General features: G+C 35.5%; 3 protein-coding genes across 4 annotated transcripts in view; 1 reads left to right on the top strand and 2 right to left on the bottom strand.

Moving 5' to 3' along the window:
* DNAI7 (dynein axonemal intermediate chain 7) overlaps window positions 1–12,706 on the bottom strand; it is a 73,130-nt gene extending 60,424 nt beyond the window's left edge. Inside the window, exons 1-2 of the mRNA XM_060166721.1 lie at window positions 12,645–12,706; window positions 9,689–9,709 (exon numbers count right to left, since the gene is read on the bottom strand). Of these exons, the coding sequence (XP_060022704.1) occupies window positions 9,689–9,709; window positions 12,645–12,647 (24 nt within the window). The 5' untranslated portion in view covers window positions 12,648–12,706. The remainder of the gene's footprint in view (window positions 1–9,688; window positions 9,710–12,644) is intronic.
* Window positions 12,707–12,863: 157 nt separating this feature from the next.
* Window positions 12,864–18,143, top strand: ETFRF1 (electron transfer flavoprotein regulatory factor 1). Of its 2 annotated transcripts, none has more exons than XM_060165293.1 (3): window positions 12,864–12,927; window positions 17,102–17,189; window positions 17,268–18,143. In XM_060165293.1, the coding sequence occupies exons 2-3, from the start codon at window positions 17,145–17,147 to the stop codon at window positions 17,487–17,489; spliced, it is 267 nt and encodes an 88-aa protein (XP_060021276.1). In that variant the 5' UTR covers window positions 12,864–12,927; window positions 17,102–17,144; the 3' UTR covers window positions 17,490–18,143. The 2 variants fall into 2 exon arrangements, with proteins under 2 accessions (XP_060021276.1, XP_060021275.1); XM_060165292.1 differs by lacking the exon at window positions 12,864–12,927 and adding an exon at window positions 13,076–13,229.
* A 418-nt stretch (window positions 18,144–18,561) lies between these two features.
* KRAS (KRAS proto-oncogene, GTPase) overlaps window positions 18,562–23,912 on the bottom strand; it is a 38,688-nt gene continuing 33,337 nt past the window's right edge. Inside the window, exon 5 of the mRNA XM_060166718.1 lies at window positions 18,562–23,041. Coding sequence (XP_060022701.1) covers window positions 22,925–23,041 — 117 coding nt within the window. The 3' untranslated portion in view covers window positions 18,562–22,924. The remainder of the gene's footprint in view (window positions 23,042–23,912) is intronic.

Raw genomic sequence — 23,912 nt, 5'->3', positions numbered from 1 at the left:
GATGGTTTCTAGTTTACTATCATGAATAATGCTGCTATAAACCTTTGAGTGTATGTATCCTGGTGTCCATACAAGAATTTCTCTACAATGTATACCTAGAAGTAAAACTGGTGGGTATGTGCATTTTCAATGTTGTTGAAGCTGAGTTTTCTAAAGTAATTATTCCAATTTACACTCTCATAATCATTATCCTAGTCAATATTTGTTAATTTCAGTAGTTTCCTTCTCTGGCAGTTTTTTGTTTATTTAAAATATAGATACTTCTATCACGCTAAAGAGGTGCCCTTTAAGCTATTAAATGGTAAGACATAGTAACTGAATTTTTAACTCCATCTAATTGTATTCATTTAATTTCTTACATTAAACCAATTCTGCCTCCCTGGAATAAGCTGAATTGGGTCATAATTTATTATTATTCTATATACTTCCAAGTGAGCTTGCTAACATTTTGTTTAGACATTTTGTATTTATGTTCATGAATGGGCTTCAATTTTCCTTTCTCATGCTATTCTCAGGCTACCCAGGTAACTCAAAATTAATTAGAAATGTTTCCTCTTTTTTCATGCTCTAGAAGGATTTGTATAAAAGTGAAATAATTTATCTTTGAATGAAGAACTAGCTAACAAAGACTTACAGACCTAGAATTTTCTTTCTGGGAAAAATTTTAACCACTGATATAATTTCTTAAATGATTATAGGACTATTCAGGTTTTCTACTTCTTCAAGAAACAGTGTGAGAAGGTTTTTTTTTCTATTTGTCTAATTCATCTAAATTTTCTAATTTATTGGCATATAAAGCTGTACAAATTATGTCATTTATTGTTAAAGTCATGTCTCTCTTTTCATGCCTAATACAGGCATACCTTGGAGATACTGTGGGTTTGATTCCAGACCACCACAGTAAAGTGGTGGAATATTGCAAGTCATAAATTTTTTGGTTTCCCAGTGCATATAAAAGTTATGTTTACACTATACTGTAGTCTATTAAGTGTACAATAGCACTGTGTCTAAAAAAATATACACACCTTAATTTAAAAATACTTTATTGCTAAAAATTGCTAAATATCATCTGAGCCTTTAGCAAGTCATAGGGTTTGAAATATTGCAAGAATTACCAAAATGTGACACAGAGACACAAAGTGAGCAAATGCTATTGGAAAAATGGCACAGATAGACTTGCTCAACACAAACCTTTAATTTGTAAACAATGCCATATCTGTGAAGTGCAATAAAGCAAGGCACAATAAAATAAGGAATGCCTGTATTGATTATTTATGCTATTTGTTCTTTTTGATAAAATTTACCAGAAAATTGTCAATTTTATCAGTATTTTCAGAGAAATAAATTGTGGCCTATTTGTTCATTCAACTATTTTAAGAAATACTGAGAGTCTAATATATGATAGGTATTTGAGATATATCAGTAAACAGAAATCCTTGTCTTAATGAACTTATATTCAAATGGGAAGAGAAAGACAAAAACAATAAACAAACAATTTAAAAATAATGTTTAAAATTGAGGACTAGTTGATTTACAGTATTATGCTTCAGGTATACAACATAGTGATTCACAATTTTTAATGATTATACTCCATTTATAGTTATTATAAAATACTGGCTATATTCCCTGTGCTGTACAATATATCTCTGTGGTACAATAAACAAAATTGTAAAATAATTTATAAAATATTTTAGAAGATGAAAAGTGCTATGGGAGAAATCAAAGGGACTCCAGACTGCAGGGGTCATTGGGGAAGGGATGAATTACAATTTTAAATACAGTGTTTAGGGTGGGCCTCATGGAGAAGGTAACATTTGAGTGAAGACTTGAAAGATATGAGGTTATAAATCCTCTCTATTGTATGTTTTCTATTTTATTAATTTTTATATTTGTCTTTATTATTTCCTTCCTCCTCCTTACTTTGAGTTTCTTTTTCTTACTTCTTGAAAATGATGCTTAGTTTCATTAATTTTTCATCTTCTAAAGTATTTAGGGCTACATATTTCCCTCTAAGTACTTCTTTAGACACACTCACAAATTTTGAAGTATTTTTCTTATTACTGAGTTAAAATTATCTTTTTACTTCCATCTTGACCCACTTGAGAATTTTTTTTTTAATTCCCAGCATATTGTATCTTCCTGTTCATAATTTATTTCTTTGAATTTTAAGCTTAATTTCATTGAGGTTATAATACATGCTCTGAATTGTTTCAATTCTTTGAACTTTGAGAATAGTTTTATGTCTCAGTACATTGTCAGTTTTGGAATAAAAAATATATGTGCTTAAAATTCTCTAGTTGTTGAGTGCAATGTTCTAAATATGTCTAATTCTTATTCTAACAAATCTAATGATTTGTTCATGTTGTTCCAATCTTTACGTCCTTACTGTTTTATTTTTTTTAATGCTTTTCTATCAGGTACTGAAAGAAGAAATCTTCCAGTATGATTGTGAACTTGTCTATTTCTCCTGACAGTTCTCTGAATCTGTGCAATGTATATTTCAAGGCATTATAATTAGGTATATACAGATTTAAAATTATATTTTCTTGGTTAATCAAAACTTTATCATCACAAAATGACCCTCTTTGTTTCTAGAAGTGCTTTTTGTCTTAAAGTCTACCATGTCTAATATTAATTATACCAACTTTCATCTTTCTATTATTTGCATAGCATGCCTTTTTCCATCATCTTACTTTAACTCTTCTGTATTTTTATTCTTTAGATGGTATTTGTAAAAAGATTATTGTTAGATTTTATTTTTTATCCAATCTGACAATCTTTCTCTTTTGATTTTGGGTTTGTCTTGCCTTCTTTTCATATTTCTTGGTATCATCAATTGATTATTTTTTTGTTAGTGCACTATTTTCCCTCTACTGGTTTGGAAGTTATATACTCTATTTATATCATTTTAGTGGCTATCCTAGAAAGTCAACCTATGTACCTAATATATAAATACATTTACCATACTACCAAACAGTACAGGGACTTTAGAACATCTTAACTCAATTAATCCTTGCCCTACCCAAATTATACATTATTGCTGTCATATATCTTTTTAAAACAGTTTTACTGAGATAAAACTTATATACTATATAGTTCACCCATTTACAGTGTAGAATTCAATGGCTTTTAGTGTATTCAGAGTTGTGTAACTACCACCATAATCAATTTCAGAACATTTCCATCACCCCCCAAAAGATATCCCATACCCATTAGCAGCACCCCCTTCCATTTCCTCACAACCTCCCAGCTCTGTGAAACCACTAATCTACTTTATCTATAGATTTGCCTATTCTGGACATTTCATATAACTGGAATCATACAATGTGTGATCTTTTGTGATTCGCTTTATTCATTCAGAACAATGTTTTCAAGGTTCTTCCATGCTATAGCATGTATCAATACTTCCATTTTATGGCTGAAAAATATTTCATTGTATGGATATACCACATCTTGTTATCTACTTATCAACTGATGAATATTATGTGTTGTTTTCATGTATCTATTTTTTAAATCCACATGTTATTATGTGGATTACTGTTTTATACCTTATGCATATAATCTGTTTTGCAGCAGATGAAAAACACAGTTTTTACCTGAGAAAATATTTTTCTTTCACCTTTATTTTTGAAAACTATTTGAGCTGATACAGAATTCTAAGTTGGCAGTTATTTACTCTCAGCACACTGAAGACATCACTCCACTGTTTTTGGCTCCCACTGTTGCTGTTAAAACCACAAGTTCAAGTTTTGCCCTGTACTGCAAATGCCCTCATGAAAAAGAGTTTTAGTGCGTCCATTACTTCTTTGGTTCCTTCCTTAATTTAGGTTTTCTCCTGATAATTTCTTATTACCTTATCAGCTCTTAAGTTCCTTTAAGATGGAAGTTTTGATCTTTACATATATATTTTAGTCAGCATTATTTATTGTTTTCAGCAGAAAGTTTTTTTTTTTTCCTTTTTTACGGTACGCGGGCCTCTCACTGTTGTGGCCTCTCCCGTTGCAGAGCACAGGCTCCGGACGCGCAGGCTCAGCGGCCATGGCTCACGGGCCCAGCCGCTCCGCGGCATGTGGGATCCTCCCAGACCGGGGCACGAACCCGTGTCCCCTGCATCGGCAGGCAGACTCTCAACCGCTGTGCCACCAGGGAAGCCCTCAGCAGAAAGTTTGATCCAAAAAATCTTACGCCCAATATTACTGGAAATGGGAAAATCAAAATAATATTTTGAAAAAATTATTTTATTTTACCACTTGCTTTGATTTTAAATTGATCAAAACTTTAAAGCTATAGATTTTGCTCATTTGAAGTATTAAAAAAAAGTCAATTTACCTAATTAGCAAAGCCCAGCCTTCAAAGTTAAACCAACTGGACATATCATACTTATTTCCTATCACAAACAGTTTGACTTCATGTTTCTATACTAATAAATGTGTTAATATGCATCCTCATGATAAGCTATCTCTTTTTTTATTATAAGCCAGGTATAAGCTGGTTCCATTTCCTCACACATTGTTTTAAAAGATGCAATTATTTAATGTCCTGAACTTAACACCATTTATATTTTAGGGTAAACACTGAATGTTCCATAGAAACCAGGACTCAAATTTTAGGCAACCAAAGCTTCTTTGTGAATATGGTATTCCTAAATTAAAATAGGATATAAGTATAGATATGAGCTATAGGGCCCCCTTTTTGCCCATTCTTTACAGTTCCATGCCTGGAGGTACTTGGGCACCAGTCTCAATCTATTCAAATAAAATCAGTTCAAAGTATTCCAAGTTCATCTATGCATTAATCAGTCTGTAAGGCATTTTTCCCTACAATCTAATCAATGTCTTCTGCTATTTCATGCATTCTACGAAGTACAGTGGTTTCCTGAAGAAAACATACTGATGTAAATGCAGCGATGGGTGTTTTAATAGGGTACCAGGTGTTATAACCTTTTCTATAGTCTTGTACAATTTCCTAGTTTTTGCAATGAATAATACTAATTTAAATTAAATGAAGTTTCAAAGGCAACTTTAAGGTCTATGCAAAAATATTAAGCTCATTTACATTTTTACTGATACCCTTAATCTTTCTTCATTAAAAAAATTAATGTTATTATTTTTGAAGTCTGAATGTTTTATCAATAAATTACACTGTGAGAGCATTTTTTTTGCATCATCATTTGACAATCTTACAAGCAGTGTCACTAAATAAAGATTATTACCAGTCCCACCACTCCACACTACAAAATATAGGAATTCAGAATATCTCAATATTTCAAATGCCACATTTCACCACTTACTTGTAAGACAGACAAAAACAAGAAGTCATTAGTGCCTTGATTAAAGAAAGCCTTGCCAACATGAGTGTTTTGAAAGGTCCTTTAGTTTCATAGCCCAGGTTCTAGGGCAATGAAGTACAGTAAGATTTAGAATGGATAGACCTTTGTTTTGTAAAGCAGAAGCGTACTTGCAAAAGGGGAAGATGTAATAGCAAAAGTGCGGGGCTTCAAGACAGTAAATTTTTTCCAGGAAAGAGTATGTTTTACTTTTAGAAGTAGGTTCACCTTGGTGACCTACACTGATGCAACAGTTTCCTAACTGGTCCTCCTACTTCTATTCTTGCTTCCCTACAGCGAATTCTCCACTGACCGTTTAAAGATATAAATCAGATCATGTCACTCCTCTGCTTACAACTCTCCCACACTCAGAATAAAACCCAGACGTTTCACCGTGGCCCAGTTGGCTAAGAATTGGCTCCTACTTATCTCCCCCAACCCTTCTGCCCACCCCTCAACCCTCACCATCCCTCCACCTCACATTTTATCTTTCATTTCAACTTTGCTCACTCTATTCTAACCACCAAGGTCATTCCCAACTATGGGTCTTTGCAATAACTGTTTCTTCTGCCTAGAATGCTCATTTCATCCTTTCTCTTCTCAAACTTTAGCTCTTTAATCACCATTATAACATTATACCCTACCCCACATTTCCCACTGACCCCTTTCTTGGTTTTCTGTACATTCAAAGCAATCTGAAATTATATTTTTTCTTCACCTCCCCTCCCCAGAAAGAATGTAAGCTTCATGAAATGAAATCACTCTTTTGAAGAGATATCTGCACCCTCGTGTGCACTGCAACATTATTCACAATAGCCAACACATGAAAACAACCTAAGTGGTGTCTATCCACAGATGAATGAATAAAGAAAATGTGATATATATATATATATAATATTATTGGACAAATTGGAATAATATATATTATAATATATTATAATATATTGAATATATTACATATTAATACAATATTATAAATATTATATTATATTATATTATATTATATATATAATAGAATATTATTCAGTCACAAAAAAAAGAAGAGGATCTTATTTGCAACAACACAGATGAACCTGGAGGGCGTTATGCTAAGTTAAATAAGTCAGAGAATGAAAAATACTGCATGATCTCACTTATACATGGAGTCTAAAAAAGCCAAACTCATAGAAACAGAGAGTAAATTGGTAATTGCCAGGGGCTGGGAATGGGGGAAATGGAGAGGTGTTGGTCAAAAGGTACAAACTTCCAGTTATTAAAATAAATAAGTTCTGAGGATCTAACGTACAGCATGGTGACTACAGTTAACAATACTGTATTGTATATTTGAAAGTAGCTAAGACAGTTGATCTTAAATGTCCTCAACACACACGGGTACACACACAAAATGGTAATTACGTGAGGTGATGGATATATTAACCAACCTTATTTTGGTAATCATTTCATAAAACATACATATGTCAAATCATCACATTGTATACTTTGAAACTTATAATACAATGTTATACGTCAATTATATCTTAATAAAGCTGGGACAAAAAGAATGTAAGTTTCATGAGGACAGGGACTCTGTCTTGCTGCTGGACTCTTATTGCCTAGAATACTGCTACATCAATGAAACAACTATTTTTCCATATGTTTGCAAGGCCTTATATACAAGGATCTTCATTTCTACCTTGTTTGTAGTAGTGAAAAATAGGGACAATATAAAAATCATAGATATACTTTCAATGGAATGTGATACAGATATGAAAAGAAGTGATATAATCTCAATGTGCTGAAACAAAAAAAGGTCCCCAAGACATATTTACTCCATAGAATCTATAATGCCATCAGATGTAAGATTCACATTTAAATTACTGATATTGTACCAAAAAAGGAACTGCCCAAGATGTGAATGTAAAAGGAAATGCCTGTATATAGCTGAATAATAGGTAAACACAAATGAACCTACAATACAGAAAGATACAACAAGGAAACTTGCATAGCTCAATCCTGAAAAATGAATAGAACGAAGAAAAAAAAATCCCTGAAAATTTAAACCACAAGTCAGTTAATGTGGATTTGCAGTCTGACTCATACTATTAGTGTGGTCCAAAAACTCTCAGGAAGAGAATTTAAAGTAGTATTAGGTTGGTAGTAAGCCCAAGTGACCGACAGAAGCAAACATCTCTGGAGGAAATAGATGTCAATTCAGGACTACAATGATTGTAAGTTATTATCAACCATAAAACATATCTCAATTTCAGTCATGTTAAAATATGAGTATACTAGAATTAATAAAATGCAACATCATCAAGTGAAAACTAGAAGGTGCAGAATGCTCCCATTATGTGGGGAGAAAATGTGTGCGTGTGTGTGTGTGTGTGTGTGTACTTTTTAATGATTACAAAATGAAAGGAAAGATTTGCAGTGGTTCTTTTAGTCTTGGCTAGGAGGAACTTTTACATTTTCATGCTACTTTAATTTTGTACCATATGTGTTTATTACTTTTTTCCCTTAAAATAAAACTTTAAGAAATCAGAAATAAAATACACCTTTCCATGATTTTTTAACCATACTGTAATTCCCTTTACAGGCTCACCTCATCCCCAAACCATAATCTTTAAGAATGGAAATAACTAAAAAGTGAGTAATTTTTTCCTTATGTTTGGTTTCAAATTTCACAGGATGAATCTCACCATTCTTTAAGGGAAACAACAATATGAAGAAAATAATCCAAATGTATTTATTTAGCACCCATACATCCATGGTTAAGTACCAAAGTCATTAGAACAATGAGTTTTCAGATTTAAAACAATGCCTCTAAGATTTCACAATCTAAAGCTGAAAATGAATGCCCACACAAACTAATAAACTATTGTAGACAAACATATATATGATTGTAGTCCTCCAGAATACTTCCCCCATAAGAATGTGCCCAGAGTCTTCATAAATTTTGTTCAGTTATTTATATCCACAGTCCCTAAAACAGTATCAGGTTGGTAGTGGGTTCAAGTGACTGAGAAAAGCAAACATAGATGGCACTCAATAGCATTTTTGAAGAAATGTTGAATTGTATAAATATTGAATGAACATTTATATAAGCATTTCTTCTTTTTTTTTCCGGACGCGCAGGCTCAGCGGCCATGGCTCACGGGCCCAGCCGCTCTGCGGCATGTGGGATCTTCCCGGACTGGGGCACGAACCTGCGACCCTTGCATCGGCAGGCGGACTCTCAACCACTGCGCCACCAGGGAAGTCCAAGCATTTCTTCTTAAATAATCAAGGGCCCAAGTCTTTTAAAGTAGTGGTAGGGTAAATGGGGTTTCATATATTCATTCAACAAATATTGATTGAATTTCTACTACGTGCCAGACTAAATGCTAATGGACACAAAAATTAATATGACATGCTCTTGACCGTGAACAGCACATAATGATAAATCATTACAATAAATGATAGGCATTATAATTGCAGTATGGACAAATTCATGTGCTATGAGAACACAGAGAGTATAATTGATTCCATAACAGAAAATGGCGGGGAAATTAACGGAGTAGTGACTTATCAGATATGCCTTAATGCTGGCATTCCAAACCTAAATCCCTATTGGACCAGGTAGGTAAATAATGTAAGGGATTTGGTCATAGTCTGGACGACAGCAAACCGAAGAATTTATGCATTTCTCAAAGGGGTAGCTGCTACTTAGTCTAGCCAACTGTTCCCTTATAGGACTGTAGGTCCAATGTTATCAGGTTTCCAATTTTTCAAGAATAGGTGGAAATCACATTTTTGCATGAAACTACTTTGGCAACTGATTAAAAAAGACCTTTTAGAGCAAATGAACTATGTCTATGTTTGCCAGTCAAGAGATAATAATCTCTGCTTTCAGGTATAAATCTACTAAGAAGAGAGAAAAAGTTATTTGAGACACCCCTTAATGAACTCAAATTTTTACAAAGCACAGAAAAATTCAGTACGTGTTACCATGAAACCCATTTAAAGACATATTATCCTAGGGTTCGCTTTTAAGTCACAGAAGGTTTTAGAACGAAATTTTTATGTGTTTATCTGAAATGAAGAAAAGTGTTCCTAATCAAAAATTTTCTAGAGTGCAAGTAATAAAAACACCTCAAATCTAGACACAAGTAAAAATTAAAAGGTATTTTAAAAACTCTTTGTGAAATTAGAACTATCTTTTTATGTCAAATTTGAAATACGTCCTGTTATTGTAAGGGATTATTCCATGATTTAAATAGCATTAATGTCTAAAGACTAAACTTAGTAAACTCTATAAACTATAAAAACTACTGGAAAACGTTTAAAAATTGTTTGTACAATGTCAGTGCTTTAAAACTATTTTGAGAAATAATTTCCACCTACCTTTTTTTTTGCTTTGGGACCCTAAAAGTTGGAAAAACAAAAGAATTGATAAATTTAAAAATAATTCAGACATTTAAACAAAACTATCCTGATTACCTAGCATATTAAAATTAGGAGAAGCTGGGTAAAGAGTATAAGGGAACTCTCTGTACCCTCTATGCAACTTTTCTGTAAATCTAAAATCATCTCAAAATGAAAAAGTTTTTTTAGAAAAGAATTCAGACAAAACTACAAGCAAGTCTAGGAAAGACTAAGATAGTTCACCCACTGAAGCATCTTTTGTAAGTAGATTTTACACTCATTCTTACGACGATCAATGATCCATGTTTAATGAAATGCCCGATCACAAAACAGAGCACCAGTCGAGAAGGCACTAGTTTAAAGGATTCTAAAGAAGAAGAAATCACTGACATTAGTGTTGGTACTAATGTCAAGCTTGAAAGTGTGGGAATGATCTCATGTTATAAAGAAACAATCTTTCTGTAAAGTTAGATTGCTGATTTTATAGAAAGAGAACCCGTCATTTAAAACAGGCAAAACTATGACAAAATGATTCTATTCAGCAATGTGTCCTAAAGCAGATCTATGCTTTTTTGGATTTTGGAAAGTACAGTATTTCAATCAATATTTACAAGTACTTTTTAGTAACAGTACTTGTAATCTCCTGATTTGGCCCACGTGTTCATTAGATTTCTGGTAAGGAATTTGTAGGGGACCACGTGACTATAAGATCACACACTTTCCACATTTGACGACTTGTACAGGAGAAGTTAGTGGTTCAAGCCATAAGGTTATCACTGTATAAAATATAAATGTTAAAACTGACACAAAGCAGTAGCTTATATCTTCTTGAAAAGTGCATATATTTCACTAATTTGCTCAGCAGGTATTTATTAATGATTTACACTCAAAGCACTCTGAGATGCTGGAGATGATATGAATAATAATGGAGACCTGGCTCTCATAACTTTTATAAATGTGTTTTATTTTTTATCATATTTGTTATCAATTAATAGTTAACATGCTTCCATCTTGAAATAACTACTGTACAGCAGAACAGCTAAACAGCATTGGCCCTGTTCCCAAGTAGCCACATTTTAAAGGTGGGGGAATTGTCATCTCTCACCAGTGCTTTTAATGTGATGCAGGTTGAGTTTACGTACATATCCTCACCCATCCTGCAAATCATAGGAGCATCATGTAGTAGAGAAGTTCTCAAAGTTACGAGGGCATAAGAATCACCTAGGATGCTTGTTAAAATGCATATTCCTGGGCTAAAAGTGTACACACTCACTTCTCTCTCCCCATTGTAATTCAGTTCATGTTATTGGTTGAATTGTGCCCCCTCAAAATTCATACATTAAAGTCCTATCTCCCAGTATCTCTGAATTTTACCTTATTTGGAAAGAGGGTCCTTGCTGATGTAGTTAAATTAAGATGAGGTCATACTGGAATAGGGTGGATCTCTGATCCAACATGACTGGCATCCTTGTTAAAAAAGGGGAAATTTGGACACAGACACACACACAGGGAGAACGCCAGTGAAGAATGAGGTAATGCTGCCCCAAGCCAGGAAGTACCAGAAGCTGGCACCTGCAGGGGGAGCATAACCCTGACAACACCTTGAACTTGGACTTCCAGCCTCTAGAACTGTGAAACGTTAAGTCTATTGTTTAAGCCAGTTAGCTTGTGGTATGTTGTTATTTGGCAGCCTTAGGAAACTAATAATGTAGATCTGGAGTCCAGTCTGTTCCTGGAATTTGCATTTTAACTGGTATTCCAGGTTTATTAGAGGCACATTTTCCAGAAACCACATTTTGAGAAAGATTCCTAGAGGGATCTAAGAACAAGAAACTTATGTACCGATTGGAAGATAATAAATAGGTGCTTATTGTTCCCTTAAGTTATCAGCAGTTTTCAGTCCACTTAAAATCCATTTACTTTCTATTCTCCCTGACATGAATGCTCTCCATGCCCTATTTCTTCTCATCACTTCTGGTAAATTCATAATCATACTTTAAAACACAGCTTGAAAAGCACTGCTCTTCCCTTCCTGTTCCCGTCCCCTCTCCTGCCCCAATTTCAACATTTCCAACTTTGCGTTACTCCATTGTAGTCACTTCAATTATTACAGTTATAAAACTGTATTGTAATTAATTTGCTAAGTCTGTCTTCCATACCAGGGAGAGATGGTAATTTTCACCTTTGTGTCCTTGGCTTCAGCCTAGTGCCAAGCACAAAGAACATGCTCCATATTTTCCCTTAATCAACGAATTAAATAATTAATTACATTTTCCACTTCCTCTGGTTTTAATCATAGAAGAAGACGGAAATCACATTTAAGAAAATGGGAAATGAGAACATCTTACAGCTACATGTTGGCCTGTGTTCTTGGAGAAGGCATGACAGCTGAGGAGTGCAGAAAAACAAAACAAGAAGCTTTATCATACTTAATAAACACAGGACAGGTTGCATACCCTGAATTACGAAACAATCCAAATTTCCACAAAAGACCACACAAAATAACTTGTGAAAGCAGAGTAAATTGATAAAGCTTTTCATTAATTGATAAGGAGGCAAAAAAACACTTCCGCCAAGCTGCAATAAAATAGCAATTTCATGGGAATGTCTATCACTATTGGAAGTTACTAAATTGAGACCGATATTTAAATTTAGCAAGAGGTCGAGATTTTAAGACATCATCTGACCGCACTGATCATTCCCCGTTTGCAGAAACTGGTTTTTACTCCCACCTGTCCGCCGGAGCCTGGACAGAAGGCCACAGATCTGGGGAAGGTCATTCCCCCCCCACCCCCACCCCAAGGATATGGGCTCTTTCCTAAACCGACTCGCTCCCCTCTGATAAAATATGACAGGCTCTTGTTACATCATTTAACACGGTGCAGGAGAATCAATGCTCGCCCCTTCACCCAGCTCCCCCACTTTCCCTGCTCACCATGCTGAGACAGACACTACCTCCGTAGTCGGCCAAGTCGGAGCTCAGGGTTGTGAGGACAAACGCTCGCGGGTTGTCAGGACGACAAGCCCCTCCCACTGGCGCCAAGGCGGGAGCGGAGATCCGAGCTCTCCCGCGCAGTCGCACTGAGGTTCTTCCGGACGGCGCCCCGCCCCCTTCCCTGACAGGTTGCCCCACCCACCTCCGCCGCCCCGCCTCGGTCGACTGCCGCAGCAGTGGGAGCGTGAGGAGGCTTTTACGGCTGCCGCGTGCCGGAAAGTGCGTGAGTGCCGGGCCCGAGCGTTTTATTCTGTTTTCCGAATCCTGAGGTTTGGAGGCGGTGAAGTATGCCCTGGGCGAGGACCAGCGGGTGTGGGAAAGGGTTTCTGCGCGTCTTCCGACGTTGACAGTCCCTCTCCCTATTTCCCTAGAGTAGCTGGGACGAATCTTTCTGTGCGGTTTCGAGAAGGAAGGGGGCCGCCGGCTACGCGACTGGGTCGAGTGACTGACACCGGCTCGGCTGCCTGGGCCGCCACCGCTTAGACCAGCGTGGGGCGGGGCTCGATTGGCAGTTTAGAAAAAGAGGTAAATAAATTGGCTCCCGGAGGGTTGTTTATTTCGAAATTAATAACCTTCGGATTCTTCTCCCTGCACCTGGTTCTGTTTACTTCCTGGGCACGCAAGGTATATGCCGTTTTTCCTTAGAGGCGCTCTAAACAAGAACTGGAAATGATTTGAAGTAGTTCCTGGGTAAAGTATTCCTTACAGGTGGCGGTCTCTGAGTCCCAGCAAGACTCGCTATATTATGTGCCCAGGGTCAAGGTCACAGATTAACTGTACCAACCGGTAGCACAACCCGTCGAATGTCAGTCTCCCCGCATGCAACTCTGGCAATTTAGACCAACAGGAAAACTAGAAGAAATTAAGAGATTGAGAAATTAAGGTCCTTCCAAAGCCTGTCTGAATTCTCTGATTTTACATCTAAACCCTGTTTTAGCCTGACAAGACATGAAATGCTTTCAAATTATTGCCACCATTTCTCATCTCTGAATTCTCATTTTATAATGCGCTGTCCCTTGCACTTTCATTGACTAAAGGTATTATTAGTAAATCAGTATTACTGACTGAGCGGGTCTTTGTGGGTTAAAGTGTTATTCTCCCCACAGAAATCCAGACTGTGTCATAGCTATGACACCTCGCCTCCACATCCCTGGTAGCAAGATTAAAACGTCTTAACGTCGACTTCATATAGAGTTCTGAAGCTGTGTGGTGTGGAACTAAGCTTTTGTTTTAGTTTTTCAACCAAGGTACTAATATTTATGATACAAAAGCTCAGTCGACTCTGATGCGGGTAAGGAGGTGCGATGGAAATCACAAACAACTGTAAAATGGTGGGCTTCTAGAGGAGAGACTTGCTCAAGTTCTCATTCCACCAGCTTCCCTCCTAGGGAGAAGGATTTGCTGTGGATGTGTTAAAACAGGCTGGACTGTGTTCTAGGGGAGCCACTGTGCTGTGAGATTATACCAGTGAGCTTGTTTAGTTCTTCTCTGCTACTTCTCTTACAAGCTGCGGAAGAAGGCCCAGTTCCCGTTCTCTGTTACCTTCAGACAGGTGTAGTACCTCCCCCGTATGAACATACACAGCCATCTCCTTTCAACTCACTTTTATAATCTGGCTTCTAGGTAGGCCTAGACCAAGCAGTATACAAGCTTTTGGGGGCAAGCTCTCTTGCCACCTACCTCTTGGATTATGTATCCTTTGGTGCTGCAAGTGTATTGGGATACATTTTTGTGTGAAGCTTTTTAGGCTTAACTACTTTGGGGAAATGTGCTTCATCTGTTTGAGTCAAGTCAGAACTTCATGGAGAACAGTGACTAACAACAGCTCTAGACACCATAACCCCTAGTTAAATGACTTAACCCAGAACTGGAGTTAGTTACGTCTTACCTCCTTGGCCCCGAAGTCATTGGGAGAGAGCTATCCCCATCCAGATTCTCAGGATGATGGGGGACTTCTCTCAGTCGCTAACTCGTTTGGCTCTCTACAAAGAACAGTAACCTCCATGACTTCATGCAGGGTTAAGGAACAGCCCCAGGTCCCTGCTGCATTTAAATTGTTCACCAATACTGAACCCAAGGAAACCTATTTCTCCCAAAGGCTAAAATAAACTGAAATGCCTGAAGGTCAGCATGCAATAACAAACTTCCTTAGCTCATAAAGTAACATATCAAAGAATGGGACAAGCTTACCTTAGTCAGAGCAGCTACTTTTTTGCTGGGCAGGTCCTTTATTATATATAATTTGTAAAGAGGGCAACAGCTAAAGAGGATGATTTAAGCCACATTTCTAAACAGTTTTACAAATTACAAATTGTGAATTAAATAGAGCTATGCTCTTTGCCAGGAATTAAACAGCTTATAATTTGCAATTTTAAATTACATCTAATATAGATTTAATTTACAATTATTTTAAAAGCACAAGGTTCTTAAGAGTCATCATTCTTCAGTAAGATTAAAACACATGAAAAATGGCTCTCAGCAAAAGAAGAAAAAAAGTTTTAAAAATGAAATTCAGTGTTGATGTACCCGGTTAAATACACTCATCTAATTTCACTCCCTTCCAAAACCATTAAATCCTCAGTAAACCAATTTAAAAATAAAAGAAAAATAGAAGAGGAGATGACAACAGTAAAACTTTAGAAGCTGCAAAACAGATGAATGTGACCTAGCACACTAGAAAAGCCCAGTTTATACTGCATATTGCTCAAAAGGCACTGGAACAGGGCCACTGTAATTGGAAATGAAGAACGAAGTAAATCAGAGAGGATGAAGTGAAAGCTTTTTGAAAACCACCCCTAAGTGTCTGCACCCCTCACTCCCACAGAAGACTGGAGGTTTTATTTCTGGACAAAATAATACTAGTCTCTGGAGTGGGGTGTCCTCAGGCATACTAAGTACACCAAAACCACACTGGAAGCAGATTAGGTGTGTTTGGGTATACATGATGCTGAACGCAAGGCCCTGGTTCCTCTTCTGCTTCTTAATGTTACATTAGCAAATGCTCAGAAGATTGGAAGACTTTTCTCTGGGGAATCTGACCAGCCGAGGAGAACCATCTAAGATACTAACATCAGAGGTTCCCTGATAAAGGGCCCACTCAGATCACCCTAAGTAAAGCCCAAAGTCCCTAAGCTGCAACCATGTATGCAGATCTTCTGAAGTTTTTTTTGTCCTTTCATTTGTAGGAGCAGATTGAAAAGGACTACCTTTTCTGGAGGAAAGCTCAGAAGTGATAACAGACAAAAGCAGAAAAATAGCAATTTGGAGGAAAACAAGAAAGCTAATATTAATGAACTCAGAAAAATTGCTCTGCTACGTTGTATGCTTGTAATGTGAGCTAACTCATAAATTGTTAGTAAACAGAAGTATACAGGTATTAACATGGAAATAATGTTGGCTCCTATGTGATTTTTTTTTCCCTAAGAAAGAGGAGCCAGAGAAGCAGATTTATAAACTTCAGCAAGAAAAGGTCTTCACTTAGTTGCTGTACTGGCAGCAGGACCCTTTCAAGTATGTTTGTAAAACAATTTAAAAAATGCTCACCCCCAGGGCTCCCTCCTCAGAGAGGTATACCCTGGTTTTTGCAACTGTTGTCCTGGTTACAGTTGAATCACCTATCCTGACCACTGATTGGCCGTCCCAAGTATTGGGAATTATTTTCTGGTGAGGCTGTCATGGTGCCTTTACAGAGCTGCCTCTCCCTAGCAGCACGAACCAAGTACACATAAAGAAGCTTATCTGTCCCACTGGATGTCGCCGGCTCCTCGTGTAGCCCCTTATGGGTTGTTCACTTGGCCTCTTCACCACCGATCTTACTGCCCGTCTCCTGTTAGTTGTGAACCTGCTTGACCCTCACACCCAGTTTTGCCTCTTTAGCCTTTCTTAGGAGGGCACTCTTGATTTGATCAGGCCTCTTCCCAGTGTCCTGTTTTAGCCTTGCCTTGAAAGCAGGGTAAAGGCAATTCTCCTCCTGACAAGAAAACTGAGGCTCAGAAAGGTTAAGTAACCTGTACAACACTATGCAGCTGGGATTCAAATCTAGTTCTATCTAATTCATTCCACTCTGGTATACAAGGAGGTATACACCTTGTATACACCTACATATCCAGCTTTGCCAATCCATTTTCTGTAGTTGTCCTGTTTCCTTCATAGAACTTATCACAATTCATAATATTGTTTGTAGTATACCCCTCTGGAGATGTTAGTTCTGTGAGAACAGGTATCTCATCTGACGCATTCATAGCTACATCTCAGTGCATGGAACATAAAAGTGCTTAATAAATATTTATTGAATGAAAAGAAAGGGTACCATTTTACCAATGTGTAAAATCCTTTTTCTTTGATTCTTTTTTAAGACTACAATGCAGTTATTTGTAAAAATTTTTCTTTTTCTTTAGGTACATTAAATGTAAAAGTGAATACTTTCCATGATACGTGCAAATGGCCAGTTCTTTAAGAGGAGAAGTACTGAATCTTTATAAAAATGTAAGTAATTATGTTGCCAATTTTATAAATGTTATATGACATAGATTGTTTAGAAATATATAATCTTTCTTTTTTAAGCTGCTGTATCTTGGACGAGACTATCCAAAAGGAGCAGACTATTTTAAAAGGCGTCTGAAGAGTGTTTTCCTTAAAAACAAAGATGTGAAGGACCCAGAGAAGATCAAAGAACTTATTGAACAAGGCCAATTTGTAATGAAAGAACTAGAAGCATTATACTTCCTTAAGAAATATAGAGCTATGAAACAACGCTATTACTCAGATACCAACAAAACTAACTGATCACTATTACTATAATTTGAAAATCAGTGCCAGCTGTTTATGTATACCAGCTATTACAAAAATAATTCTAAAATGTCAAGGTAATACATTTTGTTAAAAATACTTTACTGAACTAAAATAGGTTTCCACTTCTGTTCAAACTGAGAGCTTTATCAGCAACCTTTATGCTCAATTTTTATACTAAAATAGCAATTTAACTATATGATGCTGCCAACTACCAATTAAAAATTGATGAGCACCCAATTTTGAATGAAAATATAATGTACTTAATTTTTGCCAATTCTTAGCCCATCTCTGCATTTTACTGAAAAAAGAATGCCGTTTAATGCACATTTAAGTAAGCAAAATAATTTCTTGCAAGTTTATTGCCCTTAACTTTTGAAGGAGTTCCTTATTTTTGACCCCATTTGGTACATTAACAGCACAGAGTCAAGGTTCACTGCAAAAGAATGATTTAAGTGCAGTTAGTAGAAGTAATAAGTATAGAGTAAGATTACTTCTGAACTAGAAACAGCCTACCAGCAACTGGCATCACATATATATACCTAATTATTTCCATTATTAATTTTTGCCACTGGCTGCCTTTGGGCCTTAAATCACCCGTTGTGTATCAATTACCTTCTTCAATAAAAAGTAATAAGTAATGTTATTCTATTCTTTTGTCATAAAGGCAGATTTGTTTCGCATCCACTTCTAAACGAGTTAACGTGGCACAGGACCTAAACCTAACGTGGTTTCAAGCAAACACTTAAACCTTTACATAATGTTCACAGCACCTTTCATAAAGAATATATCCAACTTACAAGCTGCAAAAAAAGATTTACTAATATACTATAGCGTCTGTGGCTTATAAACTACCCCATATCAATTATGGGGCTAATGTTTCAAATTTCCATCAAGAAGTACACACTACTGGGAATTCCCTGGTGGTCCAGTGGTTAGGACTTGGCACTTTCACTGCTGTGGGCCCAGGTTTGATCCCTGGTCGGGGAACTAAGATCCAAAAGCTGTACGGCACGGCCAAAAAATAAATAAATAAATAATTAAAAAATTTTAAAAAGAGTACAAACTATGATAGTCACCATAACTATTTTTATTACATTACAATAATTAGGAGCAGTACAGTTCATGACAAAAATATTACAAATTTCAGATCACTTCACAGCACATACTCCTATAAACATTTAAAAGTTAATTTTAATTAAAAGAGTGGTCATTTTTAAATTTAATGTTTGATATGACCAACATTCCTAGGTCAGCGCAACCAAACGATGGAAAACAACTGGATCACACTGCATATGTCCCACAAAAAAAAAAGCACAATGTACAAAATGTGCATGTTTCAGTTTACACTATACAAAAATAGTTAAAATACATTCCAGGTAAACATGTTACATTAAGAAATAGTACTAGTAAGAAATTGGCACTCAAAGGAAAAATGCAAAAGTATTTTCAACAGGAAAACACAAGACAGTGGAATTGGAAATTTTTGGATAAAACATTACATAACCCATTTAGCTCTCTATAGGGAAGGGGACCTTCTGTAATTGACACTTCTGTAGGTAATAACTTTGTTTTTCCTAAATTCATCTAAAAATTGCCTATTATCATCCCAAACAGGCACTTAAAACTATTAAACTAAAACAAGTGTTACTAGTTACAACTCTTTTTAAAGAACTGATGTGAATATATCTTTAGAAAGAAAGAAATTTCATTTTCTGAAGGAATTTACAGCTGTTCAGTTTATGCTGTTCAATTTCTCAATGCAGATTTCATGCTACCCAATATCAACACCAAAGTTATTAAATATAAGTTCAGCTTTAAAATAACTAATGGGTTGTTAAAAATCATTAATACATAATCATCAAGAAATTATTACTTTTTGGCAAATGGAAATGGCAGATAATTCTTACTGCCTACAAAAAAACCTAAATGTGTATATATTGTTTAGAAAAAATGGATAGAAGAAAAAAAAATCACTGGAATACAAATGAGATGAACTTGTGCAAACTGCAACTTAACATGCCTCACAAAGTTTCTACATATTTTAGGACAAAATTGTGCAATGGTGGCTAAGATTCTGATAACCTATAAAAGTTAGGTTCTAATTCCTATGCAGTGTGACTCAGTTAAAATGGAACCTAGAATTCCTAATTGGAGATATTCACTCGAATTTTACTACATGCTTCTGCTACATTCTTCCATAAACATGTTAATGTCTAAACCTATGTAATTTAGCAATTTTTTTCAACTTCAACAAGGATTTTTATCTTTAAGGCTATAATAATTAGATAACATTTGTTATTTCTAGGATTATCTCTCCCCTTTTAAAATCTCTACAAAAACAAACATTTTATTAAACCATTCAAAATTCACATAATAAAGGATAATTACCACTGCCATAAAAAAATTGCCCAGCTACATCAAAAATTCAAGAGTCCTAAAAATCCCCTCAGTTATACACTGCAATTCCTGAAGTATGGCCATTTCTTTCTCTTGTGTGGAAACAAGAGGAGGTACTATATAAGTGTAAACACCCTAACTAGATAATGTTCCATAAACCTGTAGTTTAGTATAGCATCTCAGAAATCATATTGATTTTTACATAGAAGTCTCCTTTTCTGTGAATTAGGTCTGGCATCTGTTTATTTTTACCCAGATAAACAACTATTTTAGAATTCAATGTTTAATTTTTAAAGTCTATTTTAATTACTTATACAAAGAGACCATACTACACACAAGGGAATTTTAACATTATCTGACATACAATTTAATCGGTACTATAATTGTCCCAACAGAATCACATCACTATGTCAAATAAAAAATAATATTCAAATTTTACTCCTTTAAAACAATGAAGTAAACTAATTTAATTTTAAAAAGTAGCTTGATTAAACAGTTACATTGGAATCAGAGCAAAACAATTATTTCAGAACTGGAAGAAACTAAGCTTAGAGACCAAATCACTTCTTTGCAAAACTACAATATGCATTATATCTGGGTCATGTGCCAGATGCCTCACTAAAATATGGACTGCTCTAGAATATAAGCACTACCTAAGGACAGGGATTATGTCCCTTGTCTGAGGATACTCTAATATCCCCAGTGCCTTGTGTAGTGCCTGGCATCTAGAAGGCACTCAGATATTTGTTGAATAAATGAATTCTGCTGAAGAGTAAGATTTATGAATAAATTTTAAAGTATCTTTCATTGCAAAATTTTAGCTTTTAAAACAATGGAATGTATCATTAGCAGGGCTAGTCCTCGTTGTAGATTACATAAGGAATTCTTTCAGCACTACCTTTGTTAAATTCTCATTCCACTGGATAGGGATCTGACTCCTCATAGCAGGTATGAAAATTCCTACTTTGTCCCTGATGGACCAGGCAGGAAAGAGATGATGTTCAAAGGATCAAGATTAAATTGCTACAGCCACCACCTGAAAATTAACCCTTAGGTCAAATTCCATTATAGCGTCTGTCGGATTATGCTGAGCCTGAGGAAGTAAGATGTAGGGCATTTTGATGTGACTTGATGGGAAGCCTTCATGGAGATATCCAAAGCAGCAATAAATTTTTGAGGTTAGGGGAATGAGAAGTATTAAAAGAAAAAACATCAAGTCAGGGGGCATGTAGAAGGGTAGGCAGGCAAGATGACACTAATATGGGAGAAGTCCTGAAAGCGGAGAATGGATATTCAGAAATAAACTTCACCTCTTGCACAATTTTGCCTAAGACTGGCACTGAAGATGATAACACAGGTAAAAAGTTACAGATTGTGCTGAGACTGACAAATAGGTATATCCTTATGTAAACTGAATGTAAATCACATAGTTATAATGCTAGATACAGCCTTTGAGATGACTTCTTTTAACATGAAGAAATGGATAGTAAGTGATTTGCCTAAAATTGGAGTTATGAAAGACACATAACTAGAAACTAAGTCACCTTCCTCCTTGTCCAGTGATATTTTCACCTCAACACACCATCTCAGTTCAAATATTTTAAAATAAGTTAACGTTTTAAATGCATTGAACGAATCATTTTAACGTTAATTTATCTATTTTATAAGCATTAGATATTCTTAATTATGGACCAGACTTGTAAAGTGTTACTTTAGCCAGTGTTAAGAGAACTAGCCAATACTCAAGATTTTGAAACTTTTTCATTTTGTTTTAAAAAAATTAAAATCTTGCCACCCCACCCTAAAACCTCATTTAAAAATAATGTTTTTTTAAAGTTTCGTTTCGTTTTAACAAAAGTGACGTTCCTGAGTAGGACTACCACATAGTGAGAATGTACCCTGCTGAGCTATCCAAACTCTCTCCCAGTCCCCATTTTTGACCAGCCCAGGCATGACAACATTGGAAGACCATAGGGATGCAGTCCATACTGTGAAACTCTCAGTGAAGCTCAAAGCTCACACAAGGCCTGGCCTTTCCACCTTGGTCTCCGTAACACCTACTAAGCTAACTGGACCAAATAATTTTTAACATCATTACCAGTAGAATTAAAACTACTTTCAAAGACTGAAGTTCAAGAAAAGATTTATGCTAAGAAAGAGCAGTCTGACACGGGGAGACTATATTTAATTCCTATGAGAATTTTTGTAATTCAATACATGTTAAATTTTTTTCAATTATTACAAAAGTTTAGTAGCATGTAAATATAGCCCCAAAATGGTTGTTACAATCCTCATTACATTCTGGGTTTGCCTTAACAGGAAAAGCTATTCAGAGTATTATAGGAATTCACCTAATGTAGAAAGTAAATGGCCTTTTAATATTCCATTGCCTTGTATTTTTTTCAATTTTTTCCCTTTTTATAGAAAAAATATAATATTTGGGGGAACGTGACCGTTGACAAATAGCAGTGGAAAGAAGGAGAAAACTTTTGTGAACAGTGTACCTTTACATTCATTAAGGGTAACTGAAACTACAGGACATGAAACCTACAAGATGAATCTACAGGAAGCTCATAAATTTGTGTTCCCTCAATGCTTCAGTAAAACCAATCGTGAAATCTCAACTGAAGTTATAATTAGTAATTAATCCATGTATATGATTGATAAAACACAGAATAGGGATGATTTGAAAGGCTCATTAATTTGTTTCACACTCAAGTTCACAATTGGTAAGAAAAATAGGAAGTAATCAACTGCATGCAACAAAAACCCCAGGACAGAAATCTCAGGTGTTCAGTTTCTTTTTCACAGGCATTGCTAGTTCAAAAACCAAAACTCAGGGAATACTGGCACTTAGAGGAAAAAAGTTTCCACTGTCATTTTAAAATAAGCATTCAAGATAAAAGCTAACAGTATGGATGGAGCAGAAAGACAATTAGGTAATGCTAAAACAAATGCTAATAATTTAGTGTAATGTACAAAAATTACCACTTTTACTTAAGTACGCCTTAAGAAAAAAGTACAAATTGTATTTACATAATTATACACTTTGTCTTTGACTTCTTTTTCTTCTTTTTACCTTCTTTGCTCATCTTTTCTTTATGTTTTCGAATTTCTCGAACTAATGTATAGAAGGCATCGTCAACGCCCTGAAACACATAAGTATTAAAACGTGAATATGTATGATGGTTTGAGGTATACAGATAACAGAAAAGATATATTACTAATGGAAACATTAATATTGAGAAGGAATAAGGATACGTAACATTTCTCTTTAGACAACTGAATATATATCAGACTTCTAGGATTCTTAAATGTCTTCAACGATATTTTGTTAACATTATAGGAACACTGATTTTCACAAAAGGCAATGAAAATCAATGGCACAGAAACTTACGTATGCTTAGTTAACACATTACTTTCCCCCAGAACTTAATTTGCTACTAATTTTTCCATATTGGCACACCTCAGTCACTGAAATCCAAATGTATTTGTGTATATATGTGAATAAGTATTTATACTTAATTATCCCTGAGTTTCTAGATATTTGATACAAGCCATGCAAGTAAATACTAATTTCATAAATATTCGCTGCATTTGACCTCTGGTTCAATACTTATTTAAATCCATTAGATTTAAGGAACTACCATGAAGTATACAGTATTAGATTATACTTTCAGTTTTCTAAAGGCATTAGTTTCAGTTCGTATATTTATGATATGAGAAGGAAATTTAAAGTGACCACAACAGGGGACTTCCCTGGTGGTCCAGTGGTTAAGACTGTGCTTCCACTGCAGGGGACGCGGGTTCAATCCCTGGTAGGGGAACTAAGATTCCACATGCCGCGCGGAGCGGCCAAAAAAAAAATTTTAAAAACAAGTAAAGAATGTGACCACAACACAAGACACAATACTTTGAAAAATGTAATGCCTCTATTTGTGGAGAAATGAGCTAAATCATTTAAATGGTGGTAGAGTCTGATGATTTGGAGATTTTTTTAAAATCATTATTTTTTTAGTT

This window comes from Lagenorhynchus albirostris, chromosome 11, assembly GCF_949774975.1.
Source record: "Lagenorhynchus albirostris chromosome 11, mLagAlb1.1, whole genome shotgun sequence".
In the NCBI taxonomy this organism is placed as follows: Eukaryota; Metazoa; Chordata; class Mammalia; order Artiodactyla; family Delphinidae; genus Lagenorhynchus; species Lagenorhynchus albirostris.
This window is presented reverse-complemented; position numbering and strand designations above follow the sequence as displayed.